General features: G+C 41.6%; 1 protein-coding gene across 2 annotated transcripts; it reads right to left on the reverse strand.

Annotated features, from left to right (window-relative positions):
- Nucleotides 1-1,533: 1,533 nt before the first annotated feature.
- Nucleotides 1,534-18,043, reverse strand: pdgfra (platelet-derived growth factor receptor, alpha polypeptide). 2 transcript variants are annotated; one of them, XM_085399187.1, is made up of 29 exons: nucleotides 17,812-18,043; nucleotides 15,409-15,484; nucleotides 15,054-15,329; nucleotides 14,615-14,887; nucleotides 14,138-14,256; nucleotides 13,146-13,305; nucleotides 12,540-12,732; nucleotides 12,203-12,318; nucleotides 11,822-12,121; nucleotides 11,474-11,740; nucleotides 11,224-11,348; nucleotides 10,959-11,127; nucleotides 10,658-10,847; nucleotides 10,386-10,501; nucleotides 10,159-10,285; nucleotides 9,864-10,060; nucleotides 9,217-9,311; nucleotides 8,770-8,902; nucleotides 8,360-8,464; nucleotides 7,903-8,013; nucleotides 7,256-7,409; nucleotides 6,478-6,638; nucleotides 6,055-6,170; nucleotides 5,405-5,527; nucleotides 5,202-5,313; nucleotides 5,019-5,118; nucleotides 4,429-4,534; nucleotides 3,460-3,692; nucleotides 1,534-3,376 (listed from the first exon to the last, which is right to left on the reverse strand). In XM_085399187.1, the coding sequence occupies exons 2-29, from the start codon at nucleotides 15,464-15,466 to the stop codon at nucleotides 3,229-3,231; spliced, it is 4,383 nt and encodes a 1,460-aa protein (XP_085255313.1). In that variant the 5' UTR covers nucleotides 15,467-15,484; nucleotides 17,812-18,043; the 3' UTR covers nucleotides 1,534-3,228. The 2 variants fall into 2 exon arrangements, with proteins under 2 accessions (XP_085255313.1, XP_085255314.1); XM_085399188.1 differs by lacking the exon at nucleotides 17,812-18,043 and adding an exon at nucleotides 17,144-17,764.
- Between the last annotated feature and the right edge of the window lie 1,321 nt (nucleotides 18,044-19,364).

Here is a 19,364-nt window from a genome sequence, read left to right on the forward strand (position 1 = left end):
AACAGGCCCCAAATAAATAAGTCAGAAAAGTTGCTTTTGCTGTTAACGGTGTATAGCAGTGCAGATGGTGGTAAAGTTATAAAAGAATACAACCAGAGTGATTAAAAAAAAAAAATCCATTCCCAAACGGCAAATAGCTGGCAATTCACCACAAATTAATTTATTGCGTTAGTTATTGCTTTATGGCAGAAAACAGCTTTAGATTGTAGCTCTGGAGGCTTAAGGCTCTATTTCTAATGGCCTACAGGTGCACATGGCTTTGGAGTGATGCCGGCACAGCTGCCTCTTTCTCAAGCAACATCCTCATCACAACAGCTAAGGTTGATTGTAAGGAGGTGGAGAGAGGACAGATCTGCATTATGTTGCCATCCCCCTTAGGCCCTCCTGAACGCATATAGCATTATCTTGATACTACCTCCCCCTTGTGGAGGGTCGGTCAATGACAGCTAATACTTACTTGTAGTGTCTCCAAATGCAATTGAAGGGGTTTTTTGTTGTTGTTGTTTTTTTTTAGTAGTGAAGCACACAAACAGACACTAAAGCACGGACAATGATAAACTAGAACAGCACCATGTATGACCTTATACTTTATACTTTTTACGTTTAGTTGGCGATTTCACAAGGTGATTCATGAGGAGATATCTTTGCCCCCCTGTGGCAGTGTCTTAGATTGCACAGTATATTGACAATGTTTGGGGTTATGTTATCTTATTAACCTCTTTTTGGCACATAAAATATGAGTGATGTGAAGTGATACAACTAAGTAATTTGCTGAAACACTATGCTAAAGTACAATTTTGGAATACTTGTGCTTGACATGAATATTTTCATTTTATTCTACTTTGTAGAATTTGTCTTCATCCAGTTATTTCACATTAATAGATATTTGAAGTTCCACTTTATATTTAGATTAACATCGTATTACAGTATATAAATACAGTTTGTTCTGTTGTAACAATAAGTCTCCACCTCTTTGTCACACTGTTGCTTGCATGAAAGCAATGACCAGTTGGGGTCACTTGAGATAAATTAGAATTTACATTTTGAATAAATGCGTTTTGAAAATGAGATTTTGTAACAAAAGATGAAAAATAACATATCTTTGTCTCACATTAAACTGCTGACCACACAGTGACATTTTTTATGCAGAAATTGTCTTTCATGTCTACTTTAATACTTTTACTCAGTAAAATCTGTGTATAGTACTTCAAGGAGAGGATCAGAGTATTTCTTCCATTGTTGGTTATTTGTGTATATTTGTTTGTGTGCGTATGATGACACTGATTTAGGCAAAAGGCAATTCTGTTCCTTTTGCAATTTATATTGGTTTATTAGAATATTACAGTCAGATGTAGGGAATCTATTTCGCTGCATCTTCATGGCATGCTATATCTCTGTAAGCACATTTTTTAATTGATCACTTTATTTTTCTTTATTCTGTAATGAAAAATGCCTCAGAAAAATTTTTCTATTCCTATATATTTTTTGTTTGGGTGTGCAATGCTTAAAAATCACAAAGAGCAATAGAACATGATTTTTTTTACATTATAAATCATTTATTGAAATATAAATCATCTGAATGTACATGATGTAAAATAATGAAGCACAGTATTGAATCATCATACTGGGTGTGATTACCTTTACTTACAGGTAGGGTACTGATGACAACACATCACTCAACCGCACCACAAACATTCACATCCATACAGCCTGCCATAAGCATCTAAGACCAAAACTAGACGAGAGCTAATTTGTCAGCAACATCAAACGACAACGGTAAGACAAAAAGACAGGAAAGTGCAACAACCGTACGTAGTTTATGTCACAGTAAAAGAGAAGGAGGCAGTGGCACAGCTGGTTCAGCAGCAGGAAGATACAGAGGGTTATAAAGAGTCTACAGATAATTGATGTATGACATCATATAAAAATGAATCTGTAGTTTATCTACTGTCTTCTTATAACTAGAACCTGCTAATAGACATCAGGACAACAGATAAAATATGAGGTTAGAGGATGTAACCTTCTGGTAAAGCACTATATACTTTTTATTGGCCATGCTGCCATATTTACTGATACAAATGCCTTTTGATCTCTATTATTTTATGATTCCCATATTTGCATGAGAAAACTAATATTTTTGACTGTCTACTGTGATGTTTTAATGTTTCTCTGACTGAAGAAAGGAGAATTATCTCCTTTTTTGTAATGGATTTCACAAAATTATTGTCTTCAATCGGGTGAATAAGGGTGGACAAGTTGAATATGTGTTTATAAAATATTTGAGTGCTATCCCAATAATTCTTTCTTATATAACAACTCTGAAGCTATTTACATTACAATCACACTTCGTTAGACAAAGCCTATATGACAGATATGACTGGGGACTTTATCTGAGAACAAATGTTTGAATTTGTATTTCTGCAAAAAGCGCAGCGCCAAGAAGCAACTCAGAAGCTCATTTCTCCGAACCATACAAACCGCTGTGGTAAAAATCTACTTGGTATTCACAAACTAAACATGTTTATATATTGATAAAGTAAAAAAATAAATTTGAATTACTGTATGTACTTAACCACTGAATACATTAAATGGTTATATACAAAAAAAATGCACATAGTCCAAATTTTGTGCTTTAAAATCCAAGTATTGCTACTGATTGTACCAGCATCAGGTGCTTCTCTTGCAGCAGGTGAGTATGGAGTGTGTTTACCTGCCAAAGTTGTTGCTAGTGTTGGAATCATATAGTTTAAATAGTGCACTATAGTGGTTTTATAGATACCATATGAATGACGTCCCGCGGTGTTCAATCAAAGTTCTGACTAACATGTTTAATTTGTCCCTTGTTGCTTATATTGCTGTTAAAAGAATGCCCGATAGAATAAAGCTCTGCAAAGTACAAAGACAAATTAGATCTTTTTATCTAGATGTCTCCAACACACAGGCTCTGAGTCTTCTGAGTTCTTTAAGGTAACTTTCTGCTCACTCTCATCTCCAGCCCACGGGGACGGGGGGGCAATGTCCGAGGGGTAGCGATGTCACCACAGAGTCATCCAGATACTGAAGTGGTTTTGTTCTGTCCTCTCTCTCTGATGGGGTGACTGATAGGAGGGATGGCGGGGCTAGAGGGTTGACAGAACAGTCTTTGGTTCATTTACAGGTCTTTCTCTAGATTCCCATATCCTCACACCCCTTGTCTTTTCTGCCAATGCTTTATAGGCTGAGCAGTTGTCACAGAAAGCTGTCTTCCACCAGGTCACTACAGTCTAGACACATCTCATCCAGCAGCGTGATGTCCTCCAGAGTCTCACCCTCACGCTTAGCAAAGGTGGAACTGCTGGAGCCTGTCTCAATGGCGCTCTCTTCAGATGTTTGAGAGCTACAGGGGGCATAAATAACACACAAGTTAATCGCATCTAAAGCGTAACACTGTGAACTGTAGCAAAAGTCACTGACTTTTACCTGTGTCTGTTCCTCTTTCCATATTCTTCATCAGATATAGGGTCCAGGTCAGGAAGGGGAATGATGTAGCCACTGTCAGAGCTCAACCGCTGTTCATCAAAGCCACTTTCTCTGTCCTTCAGCTTCCCCTGGTTTTTGTAGGCAATCCCAATGTAGTCCTCATTTTCCATGCATACCCGAGTAACCGCAGGGTGGTCGCTCTTCAGGAACTCGTGGTTTACTCTTTGGTATTGCTGAATCAAAAACAACATGGGCCCATTAGAACTAGATACCAATACAGGGTGGAAACAAAAGATATAACTTTTTCCTGTTGCACAAAAGCAATGATGATTCAATTCACAGAATAACCATAGAACTATGGAGCCACAGGACTGGAGAAGTGCGGTATGTTGTGTGTAATCACTAGCTCATTTGCCAGCTGGATGGTGCGATCTAAACTGAAAATTACATATCTCATGCTAGCGTGAGGTGCTAAAACAGGAGCTGGTTCGTGTTCTGCCACCAGCCATTTACACTGTGGGGAAGGCAGAGGTGTGGCCGGTTTGATATGCCATGTGTAGTGGGGTCATTAAGACTGGGTGGTGGAGGCAAGAACTGGGGCTGTGTCATTAGGCCAGCTGCTCTGACATCCAGCTGCTGCATTTGAACTCTAATCACTTGTAGGTTTGTGTGCTTCCATGTGTGTGTGTGGTTTTTTTGTTTTTTTAAGAAAAAGCGAGAGAGCTTGAAAAAAATATCCAAATGCAGAGAGAGTGGAAAGGGCTTTAAATACACAGCTTGCATTTTAAACACATGCTTGGTAAATGATACCTAAAAAGCCAATACACAGCTAGAAAATGAAAAAAATAAAAAGGTAACAGAATGCACACGTCCAACCATGAGGTCAAGAATGAGCAGAGGTAAATCTTGAAAGCAGGTGTTAAGTTTCCACAGAGCTCTGAGGCTGTAAGAGGTCACAAGGAGACTCACCCTCTTGTAGCTGGAGGGTAACAACGAAGCTACTGTTTCACTCAGACCCAGGAAAGATGGCCTCTTCTCTGGCTCACTGTTCCAGCACTTCATCATCATCTCATACCTGAAAAAGCAACAAACATGTGATCTGATGCAATCGTCGAGAACATACAAGCTGTCTTGCACTTTGTAAGTTTATCTTGACAGATTCGAGATGCCGTATATGAGCGGTCCCCAACCCCCGGGCCTCGGACCGGCACCGGTCCGTGAGTCGTTTGGTACCGGGCTGTGAGAGTTGAGGCTCAGGTGTGAAATGTATAGTTTTCAGGGTTTTTATTGGTTTTCAGCGTTATTTTGTTATCGTTTACTCGGTTTTCCTTGGTCTTTTCACGTGTGTTATGAATAAATCTTCTTTTTTTCGGTACCGGTACTAGTTTTATTTTGTTGTATTTATCCGCGACACCTTAAAGGCCGGTCCATGAAAATATTGTCGGGCATAAACCGGTCCGTGGCGCAAAAAAGGTTGGGGACCGCTGGTGTATATCACAGCACAGAAATGAACACCCCAACAAAGCAACTGTATAACCATTACGTGAACCCCTACATACACATCATGAGGTGCATGCTCTGGTTTTGACATCCTGTATCCACTCTTGATCTTGTTGTAGAAACTCGAGTCCACCACCATCCCTGGGTACGGGGTGCCACCTTTGCACAGAGACATTTTCACGTGAGTTTCTCAACCAATATTTGGATTTTCTTTTCTTTAACAGAGGTTTGCTGGGACTCACCTAGGGAGAATATCTCCCAGAGGAGGATGCCGTAAGACCACACGTCGCTCAGAGTGGTGTACAAGTTATCAAAAATACTCTCTGGTGCCATCCACTTCACCGGGAGAAAAGTCTGTTTTACGGCAGAAACAAAATCTTCAGCTATTGTTGAATCTGTTATTTTTTAAACTACAGTATAATTTGTCCGGAGAAGAAACACTTACGCTCCCTTTGGATACATAGTTGTTGTCATGCATGATATCTCTAGCCAGTCCAAAGTCACAGATCTTCACTATCTTGCCCTGAGAGAGAAGGACATTCCTGGCTGCAAGGTCTCGATGTACACACTGTTGTAAGAAAGTAAGGAAACTTGATTAGCACTTCATTGAACGACATAGCTGTTCTCAGTTCTCTCTTAAACTCATATTCTCTTCGAGCTCAAACCAGTACACTCTGCTCCCATAGCTACTCTCTCAAGCACATTTTTAATGCAGTTTCATAATGCTTTATAAAGCATACTCTTTGTGTATACATGCCAGTTGGAGGGATGTCTGTGACCACTGGATATTTAGGGATAATAACTATGAAGCTGAATGAAAAACTTCTGGCTGCAGTGCGTCCCTGTCTGGTAATTCTAGCTCTGGCTGTGCTGCTACTATATTCGGTTCCTGGCCGCTCTCTGGAGTGGGCTCAGCAGCCTTCACGGGACTGCTTATCACACAACCACTGATTTCCTTAGTTCGCCCCTTTGGCCAGTATGGCTGTCTTCATATAGGTCAAAGCACAAAACCTATAATCTGCGATTAGTGCAGAGGGAAGCAGGGGAATGCAAGGTTGTAGATCTGTGCGTGAAAAAAAATTCTTTTAAACTTACATTTTTGGAGGCAAGAAACTCCATGCCTTTGGCCACCTGGTAGGTAAAGCTGAGCAGGTCAGTGGTGGTGAGGCCTTCATTTACGTCGTCTGACAGCATGATTTCCATTTCACCTTCTGGTTTAGAAAACACACGCAAACACACCCTGAAGCGTTATGCGAGTATATGTTCAACGTGTATTGCAAATATAGCACTGCCTGCGCAAACCTGGCTTTTACTAATGGCAGGGAGAAATGAGGCATTATTATGCATGTGCTGCAATTATCCTCTCCATGTAATTGCAGGGTTTTACCAGTCCTAAAATTCTGACAGGGTGTACCCCCTGGCTAAAACACTGACTCAAACATAGCACCAAGGCCAAACAAGTCCACATCAATAACTCTGAGGGCAGAGCAAGAAGCAGGACAGGAAGACGGTGCGTACCACTCGAGTCTTTCTGCGAGGGTGGATGGTCATAGTTAGACCGCTGGATGTCTGAGTACTTGGAGGCATTGCTCATCTCCAACATGGGCACATACTGAGTGCTGTCAGCCTGCTTCATATCCATGTAGTCCCCTTTGCTTTCAAATGACAGGATCACATAACTGGGAGCAAAGACAAGAAAGGAACGTTTTTAGTGATGGCAACCTATAGCAAAAATACATTCTACAAATTATGTGCATGCATGTCAGTTTATATGTGTGTGTGTCCTTAAATCCTCTCACTCCCCTAGGCTGAGGTTAGAGGAAGATGTGGTTGAGGATAACATAGTAGCCAGGATTAAATTGTGTTATGGTCATTTTGAGGTGTGGTCACTGAGTCATCCATCAACACAGATGAGCCTCAAAAGAGAGCAAGAGAGGGCTGCTATTTTACCATGAGGATTTGGGTGGACACAATTAACAGGTACCTCCATAGTAACGCAATTAAATTGAAAGCGGAGACCACTTCAGACTGTGATCTGATTAGGCAAAGATGCCAGACAACCTCCTCAACCATGGAGAAACTGGTGATAGAGTTACTGATTGGGGGTAGATGGACAATGTGAGTGCATGTGTTGTAAACGGTTGCTTGGGCTTGTAAAGACTTGAGGATGTTTGGTCTTTTTGCAAAGTACCTTTTGATAACTGTCTGCATGGAAAAAAAAATATCATTCCACAAATGAAAATACATTATTTGTGATATATGTGCAGATGTGAGAAATATCTTCTATATGTTGTACCTCCTGCTGCTTTCATCTGCAGGGTTGATTCCAAAGATATCCAGCTCCTTCTTGTTCTTCTCGGGGTTCAGACTGAGGAAGTTCTCCCTGTTCTTGTGCAGATAGTTAACCAGGTCCCCATAGAAGCAGTACTCAGTGATAATGTAGATAGGGCCTGGGAACAACACAGAAGATGAAGTCGTGCATTGGCGTCAGTCTGCAGGCTAATCTTATCAGAGGCTCATAAAAGCCTAAAAGCACAGTCAAGAGGGCAAGCCTCCACTTTCCCATAAAAAGCCTATTAAAATACCACACCCAGCAAGAGCTGAGGAAGGCTGTCAATCTTTTTGGGCTGTTACAATTGTAAATGTCTGCAGTTCCCAAATCTGAAAGAGTGTTTGTGTGAGTGCGTGCATACAAATGTGGGTGTTATTGTTTGTGTGTCTTTGTAAAGTGGTGACTAAATTACATAGGAGAGGCAACAGTGGTTATGATAAACAGTCATTATACTACCTTACATGTTTGCTTATGAAAGTGAGTGTGTGTGTGTGTGTGTGTGTGTGTGTGTGTGTGTGTGTGTGTGTGTGTGTGTGTGTGTGTGTGTGTGTGTGTGTGTGTGTGTGTGTGTGTGTGTGTCTTTATGTCCTTGGTTTGTGTGGGTTATTTACCTGACTTGGTGCATGCTCCCAGGAGGTTAACAATGTTGAGATGGGGTCCAAGATGAGTCATGATCTTGAGTTCAGACATCAGGGCCTGTTTCTCACTGGAGCGTGCTGTGGCTGAAAGAAGGTACAGCAAGCATGACTATCACACACTCAGTCAAACCAACAACAAGCCACTCAGTCCCATATCTAAAGACTTTTATCATAAGATATGGGACTAAAGACAAAAATCTTTCACTGTAGTGTCCTGTCTTCACTATAGTGTCTTTACAGCTTTCACTTTACCACCCCCTTGAGTTCCTTCAACAAATAAAATGAGCTGTCAGCTGTTTTCCCAGTAATATATGTAATGTATATAGACAGGCCTGTACCACTGACTGAATTCATTGTTAGAATTTTTTCAAGGCTTATTTTATTTACCACTGAATTCAGTCAGTTATGACATGGCAACTGTTAAACTCACGTTTCAGCATTTTCACTGCCACCTTCATGACAGGTTGGGAGCGGCTGAGCCCATAGGCGGTGCCCTCTACCACCTTCCCAAAGGCTCCAGAGCCCAAGATACGACCTGTGAAAGACGCAACAACAGGGGATCAGTTTCCTTGTAATAAAAACAAAAGAAACTGCTCAGGCATACAAACACATCCATACACTTTGCATGCTTCTGCTCTCTCATCTGTGACTCTTTCCAGTGATTGACTGTCCCCTTGATCACTGACTCAAAGCAAATCCCAGGCAGAAAAACCTCAAGCTGGATTAGTTTATCGCACCCTAACTTCAAAGAAAGAGTGAGCCATCCTGGCTGGAACATCCCAGCAGGGAGGCCACAGAGCCTCTATAGAGTTAGCATATAAAAAATGACTGTCAGCTCACCAAGCACAAGTCTGTCACGGGGAAACTCCCATCTGGAGTCATAGGGAAGCTGCATGGGATCCACATAGATGTACTCATGACCGTCTGGGCTCACAGATTCTATGACCCTCCAGCGGATTTCATATCGTGGTTTCTGAGAGACAAAGAACGCATAAAAGATGGTTAATTAACATTTGCAAATTTACTTTTGTTCTAACAGTATTGGGGTCTTTGTTTTGCAGATCCACCCACTAATTAAATTTCCTTTATTGTCTCGAAAGGAAATTTTAAGTTCAGGAGCTGATTATGCAATATTGAAATATCTTGCAGGTGAAAAGACTAACAGTGTCCAGTTGAAAGCTCAGAGTAAAATCTGCAGTTCATTATGTATGCTGAAAAAAGAGAAATGGATGAACTGGTGAGCAGGTGAGAAGTGGGGATAAAATGCAAAAATGATCACAACAATACCTGTTTCCAGATAACAACCAAGACAATGAGTGAGATGATGACAATGACCAGGAGCACCAGCACAGCAGCAGCTACAGTCAGCTCAGGGTGAGGGCCTGTTCAAGAGGAAATCCAGCAGTCACACATGTTAAATGGATCACGCATTAATCACGTGGATGCAGCATGTCTACTGAAATTCTTGCAGTGAAATTTGCTTTATTTATTGCATAAGAAATATGAAAACCACAGGGTGCGCAGAGAGTTAAGCCAAAAAGTCATGTTGAGAAAACAACACAGAAGTGGGGGGGATGGGGTGGAGATGAGGAGCTGTTGTAGGGAGATGGGGGTGAAATTGTAAAGCTCATTTGAAAGGACCAAATGGCCTAGTGATTCCTGGAGTCCCAAAATTAGCTGTCAGAAGAAGAGCCCCTTCCTGATGACTCACCATCAGTTGTGCGACTAAAATGTCATCAGCTGACAGCTGCTACAACACTGGCAGAGCTAAGCTAGCCCTAAACAGTCTTTACAGAGCACATCACACCCTGAGCATCAAAAATTAAAGGAAATTTGGAGGATAAAAGGTGGAAAAAACAACATCATTTCAAAGCTAGGTTAAAAAAAGGAGGTTATTGAAGAGGATGCAGTGAAATATATTTGTGTGCTCTCACCATTGGACACCAGTTTGACCTCCCTGCTGACAACAGCCATTTCGTTCCTGGCCAGGCAGCGCACTGCCATTGTGCTTTCCAGATGACCAAACATGACCTGGCTCTCCAGGTTATTGTCTTCATCAATGTGTGAGTCCAATGTGATCTCAGTGGAGTTGGCAGGGATGGGCACCCACGAAGACGAATCATTAGCGCAACTGGATGGTAACAGCAGTAAAAAGACTATGTAGAGCATGTGTGTATATAGAGAGGTCCAGGAACAAATGAATGTTTTCTCAAAGAAGACTGCACATACTGTTTGATATTCTTGCAGACAAACCACTCCACCGTGGGTGTCGGCTGCCCTCTGGTAATGCAAACCACAGACTGGCCTTGAGGTGAGCCATGGTGAACGTCCATCAGATCAACAATGACTGCAGGCACTGTAACACAGTCAGTGTAAGCATGAGAAAAAAAAAACAGACTTTAACTGAGGCTAAAAGGTTGTCAGAGCAGTAATCATAGGGAATTGATTTCTCTGACCTTTGATTTCAAGGATTAAACTGATATCACGACTTTGGTTTCCGTTATCCACCCGCATGGTGTAGTTCCCGCTGTCCTCCTCCTTGGCTCGGATCAGGGTGAGAACACTCCTGTAGCTGTAAAGAACAACACAACCAGAAGTTCCAATAAGCACCCAGTAGTGACAGCTCACAGTCGCATCAACTCTAACTAATTAAAAGGTAAACTAGCTAATGCATGAGAATTTTACTTTGAGGTTGTCATTAGCTCTGCTGCCATTAGTGGCTTTTCACCTGGTTTCATTGATCTGCCGAAGGCTGGTGGAGATCTCTGCAGTCACATAGCTGAGTGGGTAGCCATCTTTAAACCAGCTGACATGAACACTTGGGAAGGAGTTGACAACAGCCCTGAACTCACAGACTTTATCCAGCGCTGCAGATTCGTATTCTCTGAACTCCGGCTTGATGGACAAGATATCACTTGCTGTGAGACATGAAGAGAGTCCAAAAGAGAATCACTAATATATCATTGTAAAAAGAAAGACTTCAGAAATAGTATACATGATATTCACTCTGGATAAGGAAGGTTTTATACCATAAACTTGAATAGCTAGTTGTTTCGTCTGGCCCCTGTTACTCAGTATGTCAGTGATGGAGCAAGAGTAGATGCCGCTGTCTTTGGTTGAAGCTTGTGGGATGGTCAGGGTATAAAAGATCTCCTGAGTTCTCTTATTTTCTCGCACTGTTTTTGTACCACGATTTGCCTGCCAAACAAAAAGGGAACATCAGAGATGCTCAGTTACAAACAATTTTAAAACAACATTAAATACAGATGGAGTCAAAATGACGTGTGCATTCACCAGTTTGCCGGGATACTTCCAGTGATCTTCCAGAATCTCAGATCCCCGAGCCAGACAGGTGACAGTTATTGTGTCGCCCACCAGCAGAGCAGTCTTTTTTGCTGTCAACTCAACATCCAGCTCATCTGTGATACAACATTTTATCGAGTTAAAATGATGGTATAGAGGTAAATCTTGATCTTAGAATTAACATGTAGGATGCTAAACTTGTGTCTTTGTCTTACATATTCACGAACACAAGAAAACACACCTGTCCAACCATGGACAATATATTCCTCGCTGTAGAATTCGTGTCCATTTATGACGGCCTTGCAGACATAGGTTCCAGCAATGAATATCCCCAAAGCGCCCCTCTTGCTGTCATAAATACTAGGCACAGGCTGCTGGGTGTCACTGTTAATCAGAGTCACGTTAGCATTTGGATCAGACACTCGACACTGGATCTCCATCTCATCGTATCCAGACAGGACGTGGTTGCCAAAAGGTATCAGTGATTCCAGAAAGGGGACATCGGGGTCTGTGTAGGAATAAAACAAGATTATCACACCAGAAAATAAAATCAAACACACAAAACACACAAGCTCAGTTTACTCCATACCTGGAACATAAATGTAGATTCTGCTAAATTCTGCTGTATCCTCAGTGATAGTTCTACTATAAAAGCACGTGTAGTAGCCAGTGTGGCTTGCGGTGGCACTATCCACTGTGATGGTGCTGAAAAACAAGCCGTTGGAGTCCTCCTGCGTTTGCTCCGATAAACTGATTGGCGTCTCCCAGCCCAGTTTTTCCTGTCCATGACAGGTCAAGGTGAAAGGGGTGTGGAGAGTAACTACCATCTCGTCCAGCTCTGGCAGCAGCACAGGGACTGAAGATGATGGGATCATTCCTGCAGTGGGAGCTGAAAGAAGACAAATACAGTGGGTCATAAATCTTCTATAGGTCCTAAATACTCTATGGTCTGTCAGTCTGTCTTTCTTACCTTTCACGTGCAGGTTAAAGGAGAACTGAGCAGTGTGAGAGCCACTTTGAGCAATTATGGTATAATTTCCATTGTCTTTTTCCAGAGGATGTCTGAATTTCAAAATGCTCAGATACCTGGGTAAGAAAATGATATGCTAAATAAGGATAATGCTAAAATCACATTTACATCTCATTGTCATACATGTCTTTTTTTTTTTTTAATGTTACTAGTTTTGCCGCTACTTGTGGGAGATGTTATGCTGGACAACCACCATAAGACCTTCAAACTAAATAACTGCTGTCAATGTTGAATTTTCCTGCATAGAAATCTAATAACAAAGAATATTTTTCCTCACCGATTTCCTCCCTGGTGGCTAGTCGTAGTAAAGAGGTAGTAGTTCACTTGTAAGTCTTTGTCATCTTTCATCCATATCACTTTGGGGGCTGGGTATGCGTCAATAATGATAGTAAACTCTGTCTCCTCAAAACTGTGGACAAATTCTGTGGATAAAATCCCACTGTGGTCCATGGCCACAAAAGAATTCTCCTCTGCAAAAGGAAAAAGCAGAAGACTGCAGGTTAAAATGGGTTAAAGTGAGTGAGGAAAGTTAACAGTGGTGCAAGTCAAGGACTGGGAAGAAGGCACATTGACAGGGAGGCTGAAGGTGAAATGAAGACCTGACACACATCTGTTGAACCCATCCTATAAAACACAGTAGCTGATGCTGAAAGCAGCGGTGATGTTTTATGGTTGGATAGCAGAAAATGACTTCCACACACTGCTGAAAGCATTTTGTGTACATATGGGAAAATACTAATTTGACCTGAATGATGATGAGAATGTTAAATATATATGATATAACTGATTTTAAGTCGGCCGTTTACGCAGTTATTCACATTATTACAGCTCTGCTGGAAACTCATTGGTGGTATCTAGGAAAGGTTTCTTGGGGATGACTCACCAAAGACCGTCACAGCCACCTTTTTGACTCTGACCTCACCGCGTTTGTCTGTAACAGAGCACTCATAGGTGCCACTGTCCTCTGAGGCGGCTCGTGGGATACTGAGGATGTAGACGACCCGCTCAGGAAAAGTTTCCTTCATCAAAACTGCATCCTTAGCCTATAGACACAAAAGAACAGTGTGAGATCACCAGAGAAAAAAAAATTAGCAATATGATATCTGAATGTTGTAATTCACAGAGTTTTCCCTTTTGCAGATACAACATCTGTATATCAGAATCTGTATGTCATGGTGCTGAAGGCTAATGGTTAAAACACTTGCTAGGCCACAGGAGATAAATTAGGATCACAGAGGCTTTTAAAGAGCCTGTAATTGCAGCTGAGACCAAAACCAGGAGTCATAAGTCCTGTGTTCCTGACCATCTCTGGAAAAGGGCTTAAAGGAATCCCATGCAAAATGTGCACATAGATTAACTATCTGAATATAAACAAACTTAAGTTACAAATGCAACTTGCTCTGACCCTTCAACGTAACACGCATTAAAAGCATTAAATGTTTAGCTGGTTTACAGGAGCAGATAACATCTGTCCGACATGTTTCAAAGTCAGTGGGGTCAAAGATTTACTATGGTTTCTCTTGCCCTTCTTTTAAACTGCTTCTTTCCCTCAAGATAGCTGTGGCAGTTAACTCTATGCAAAAGTGCTGTGTTTGGCTTACATCCTCACAATAAAGACTCAACCTTCAGTTGCTGCTTTCCTAACACATAATTTGTAACCACTAAAGGCTGTCCTCTGAGCTATATTCCACTTGCCACTGCTAGCTTTGGGTCCAAAACCATTATTTTCTTATTTAAGGCTCAGTACTGCTGGCTTGGAAATGACATTGGGTAGAAGGACACACTGCAAGATGAAGTGGATGAGTGGCTGAAGCTGTATAGGAGACTAAATTTAATTAAAATGGGAAAACACAGAGGGAAATGACTGCATCTTGCCTGTTTTTTAGGATGGAGCCACTGCTGTTGAAAGTCCAGGCCAGAAGGAACGATGCATGTGATGTTAAAAGGCTGCCCTGCTCGCAACGTCTCTTCACTGGCTATTATCTCCATAGGGTCTAAAGAGGGACCAGCGGAGAGCATTTATCAGCAACACAATCTCTCACATCACGTGTGGCAGCCTGATTACTGTGACTTGATTTATCGCAGAGTGGTGGTTATACACCAACACACACACACAAACACACAGAGAGTGCAAACATGCATGTGAAGTCATCCCACTTCTGTAATAATGACATAATGTCATGCAGTGAGATCACCCTGTAGCCTTCTCTTCATAAACAGGAGTGTTTCCAGCTGTTCAGTTATTCTTTTTTTTTTTTATCTTTATCCTGCCATTACCATGTCTATAGCTCCTATTTCTTTTTTAGTAAAAAGAGAGTATATCATACTACAACTACACTTGTCTTGACTTACCATTAGATATTACAGTGTAAATAGAACTTCGGAATATCTGGTCATTCACATTGGTTTCACACTGGTACTGCCCAGGAGATAGGTTGTTTGAGAAGAAGCCTTCTTTGTTGTTGTATAAGGCATGCATAGCCTCTCCACTGGGGACTTTTCTCAGGATGACATAGGAGTCCCAGTGAGACACACGACATGGGATGTTGAATCCATAATTGTCCATATTGTCCATGGAGACAACCAGGTCTCTGGGTAACTCGGGGACAAATGGAACGTGTGGATCTAGGTTTAAAAAAAGAAGATTTTTATAATTTGCTTCATCAGCCTATGGCATGTGGGCGACCGCTAAACGCGAAAAACCGACACCCCCCACAAATTCACTCTAGTGCTGTAAGCCGCCCGAGCAAAAGTTATATGGTATAGCATAACATATGACCAATATATTCACCTGGGACAAAAACATAAATTTCTGCTTCAGCATCTTCCAGTTCTTCATCCGGGTCTTCATATTTGCACGTGTAATAACCTGTGTTTTCTACAGTTGCGTTGTCTATGAAGAGTGTTGAAGTGTAATACCCCGGATAAACCAGGGCATTTTTCGGCAGCGGTTCCTCCCAAACCACGTTTCTTTTACCGGTGCAGCTTATATTGAAGATGGAATTGCGCTGTAGGACAAACGCCTCCTGGTCAGACAAGATGGTTGGTGGAGGCAGTCCAGAGGTAACTAAGAGACAGTTTGGTAAACATCAGAGAAACAGCTGGGAAACTATCAAAAGGATTTACCTGCAGACTGTTTTACTTACCTGTAACCAAAACCACCAAACTGCCCCCAAAGAGGACAAACGTCTTCAGCCAATCCATGACTATGGATGCTTTGACCTGTAAAGACAAACGGTTATTTACTAAAGACGAGGACACTTTATCCGATCTTACACGATTTATCCCATTTGAAAGCATTAATGTTTTAAAAAAATGGATCAGTGGAGTTTTCACTTTTGAATTTTGACTTCTACTTCCTTTAAGCCCAACTTTAAGTAATTATATCGAGCATGCGCTTGCTATGATGCGTGCACATTTCTGGTGCCACACATTGCTTTAGTGCTGAAACTGTACACATGTGAAATTTATTGCAGATATGCATCCATTATTTTATTAAGAGGAGAATTACTATTCGCAAATTGTGACTCGCAATTCTGCCGTTAACCCTTTAACCTGAACCATGAAATAACTGCCAGAAATCTTTAATTTTTTGATAACGGAGTGTTTGTTAGACAAAATATATAAAAATATATCGAATTTTAATCTGATTATATATGATATTTAATATGTATCACATTTGCTACACAAGCCATATTTTTGCAATTTAGTCATTAAAAAGTTGTCATGCAATTCATATCATTTTTGAGGGTAAAAAGAGCCAGTGGTGGCTGCTCCCAATCGATAGAGGGCGACACAGTCCGCCTTATAAGTGCATCGAAGCTAATCCCCCCCCCCCCCCCCCCCCCCCCTTGCTTACTCGCTCTCCTAAAGCTTATCTTTTCGTTTTATAAATGCACATTTTAGTTTTTGCATGGAATGTAAGCACAAATTGGTTGCACATTGTTCTGTTTCTCCCCTTTTTGTTACAATTCTAAATGTACCTATAAAAACACTGTTATCAACTGGATAATCAGGTCTGATACCTTCTCAAATTTAGCCCATTATTCCGAACAATTCTTTACAAAGATCGTGTTATGTCTGCCTTTTTCAGGTACCTCTGCAACTATGATCCCCATATTCTTTGAAGCTGATGGGCGATCAGGGATTTTTTTTTTTTTTTGTAAATCAGGGGGAACATAATTTGAGTGGCCCACTCAAAGAAAACTCTGCTAAAGATTAAGCTCCCCTTCAATTAACTTTAAGTATTTTTCTTTCTTTTTATATCTCAAAATAGGTTTTGCATGTGACGGGGAGGTCTAGATTCCATTTTCTGCATAACTTCCCTGGTCCCAGACAATACAGCTGCTGGTCCCTTTGCTGTTTCCTGTGGCTGCCCGCTCTGGCTCAGTCGAAAAGAACTAAATTATCCATGGGTAACCTGGGTTTGTTTAGCTCTATAATTAGCGCACCCAGTGTGCACAAAAGTACATATTCGCGTGGGAATCAGTTGACAAAATGCCTAATCCGTTTGGCATGTTTGTACACTCGCGTTGTCTCAAACAATTTCGAGAGAGGATTTTTCAATTGCATTGGCTTGGCAAGAATTCTGTAGCCACTGAGCGTAAATCTGACTGAGCCTAAAGTGGCAGTAAGACTTCGTGCACGTCCCGATCCACTTTTATTTCCTCTGCTCTCCCAGCAGGAGACTCGACAAATGCGCCACAGAGCAAACGCATCCTCCGCTGGGTTTGGACACAGTTGAGCAACAGCTGATATTGGCTTATCTCAACTTTCACCGGGTCGGTTATGTACCATAATTTTCCATAAAAAATTAAGAAACTGTCGAATACAGTTAAAATGTTTTAAATTCTTGTGAGAATTCACTCTTGAAATTCTGACCACAAGCGGTATTCCTCTGTTAAACCCGTTGGTGACATGGCCCTAAAAGTTCTTCCTTTCTTCTTTTTCTCCTCTTGGATCAGTTCAGCCTCCGCTCGAAATCTCCAGTCAGCCTTATTGAAGTGCAACCAGCACAGATTTTCCATTTTAATTCCTCACATTCCTGGGACAGACTACAAAACAATGTGATGTACAATTTCCAATGTGTTTCTCATTAAATGCCAAGCAGCATCCCACAATGGAGCCTTCAGTCTTCGAATTGACACCTCCAGCTGTGAGCCTAAAACCGAGCGCTTTTATCCAGCAGAGTCAGCATGATCTCTCCGCTTGGCGTCCAGGGGTGAGACCATATGGTGCAAGGGGGAGAGGAAATCAAACCCCAAAATCCTTTTGGATTGTTTAATGCAAAGCCTGCATACAAATTGCAGGGTCGAAGGGCTCCCTGCGATCCATATTAAGTGAATGCAACTTTTAGATCAACTTTTCTATTAATATGATACGAAATGATATAGTGCATTAACTGGCTAAACTAATTAGGAAGACAATTAAACTCCATCTAATCTTACAGAACAGTAATCTACTGTAGATTTCCCACTCTTTAATTATATCAAAACGAGACAACTTTTCAAAAGACTAAGAAAAATAGTTTCAATCGACCCCTTAATTACCTTATACTAATCCCTGCTTTATATTCCTTTCGTGTAAGTATATCCACAATGAATTGGTCACTCCAAATGCCGCAGCATAAAGGGTCCTTTGCAGCGGTTATAATCCTCAGAGGTCCTGCTCTGTGAGAGCATATGTGCCACCCTCTGTCCGCATCCACGACTGCCTTCACTACTGCGCTCCAGCTACATCGACCTGTAACTGATTCGATGTTACAGTCCACCCTCCTCCCACCGAAAAAAAGTAATCATCTGTCTCAAAGTAAATAACTCCCAGGAAATGACCCCCCCCCCCCCCCTCCCTTTCTCTTCTTTCGAGCTCCGAGACCCTTTTCAAAGTAAGAGTCGGACGTGTATACCCGCTGAAATCTGGGCACAAAATGGCATTTTCAATGGACTTTAGTCGGATACGAAAACTTCTGAAAGTAAAACTCTTCATGAGATACTTTTGGGGAACCTATGTTGTATGTGATGATGTTTAGCTTTGATGGATATGGTATTTTGTGACTGATTGTATTACTGATTCATGTTAAGAAGGGTTTTCCTCAAATTAAAACGTACTTATCTATGTTTTCTTGCAGGATCCCCGTAGCCTACAGTGAACAAGGTTCTCAGTCAGAAACCGCGAACTGCGGCTCTCGGAACGCATAGAGGGCGCTCCAACACCACCATATCACCACCTACCTTTTCGTCTTTGCTTCTTCTCTCTCCCTGACTCAAAGGACAGAGCCTTCTCGATGAGGGACACGGACACACACACACACACACACACACACACACACACACACACACACACACACACACACACACACACACACACACGAGAGTCAGCTGTTTACCGAGTGCTCATCCAAGGCTATTATTTTTTCACCGTATCTCCCTACACCCCGGGCCTCTCCTGGTGGGCTCACAAAGAAGAATGGGTCCCTATGAATCACCTATCTCTTGGCAAAGCAGAGGGGTATCAGACCGTTGTCTTTGCATGGAGCAGGGCCCCGGGGCCGATGTTTCACCCCCCCCCCCCCCCCCCCCCCCCCCAACTACGGCCCCTTGGCGCAATTACTTCCACATGTTAGGGAAAAGAACTGTGTCCTTGTTCTCCAAACAAAGGATCTCAACTTCGGAAGCCAGAGCTCAGCTCAGACCTGTTTTTGCCTCGTTTGGGGGGATAAAACTGCTCAGTTTCAACAGTTCTAACTTCCGTAAAACATTACAGGTAAACTGGAAAAGTTTTAGTTACTTATTTCTTCGTGTGAATAAGTTCAAAGCAAAATCAAGCAAATACAAGGCTTCGCTAATAGATTTCTTAAGAAAAAATAATCACAGTTAATTTTCACAACAGATTACAAGCACAGCAAACGCCTAAATATTCCAGATATAGGCCTACACTGCATATAACTCCAGTTCCTGCATGGTGACTGTCTTGCCACCAACTCTCCACCAGGGGGCTTTGACAAAAAATATAGCGGTATTAATTATATGTTAACAGCAACGTTCAGTTGCTACATAACAAATAAACACATAAAAATAAATAATATATGTAAATAAATAAAAGA

This window comes from Rhamphochromis longiceps, linkage group LG23 (assembly GCF_057381845.1).
Source record: "Rhamphochromis longiceps isolate RC_006_pf linkage group LG23, R_longiceps_female_GT1.1, whole genome shotgun sequence".
NCBI lineage: Eukaryota > Metazoa > Chordata > Actinopteri > Cichliformes > Cichlidae > Rhamphochromis > Rhamphochromis longiceps.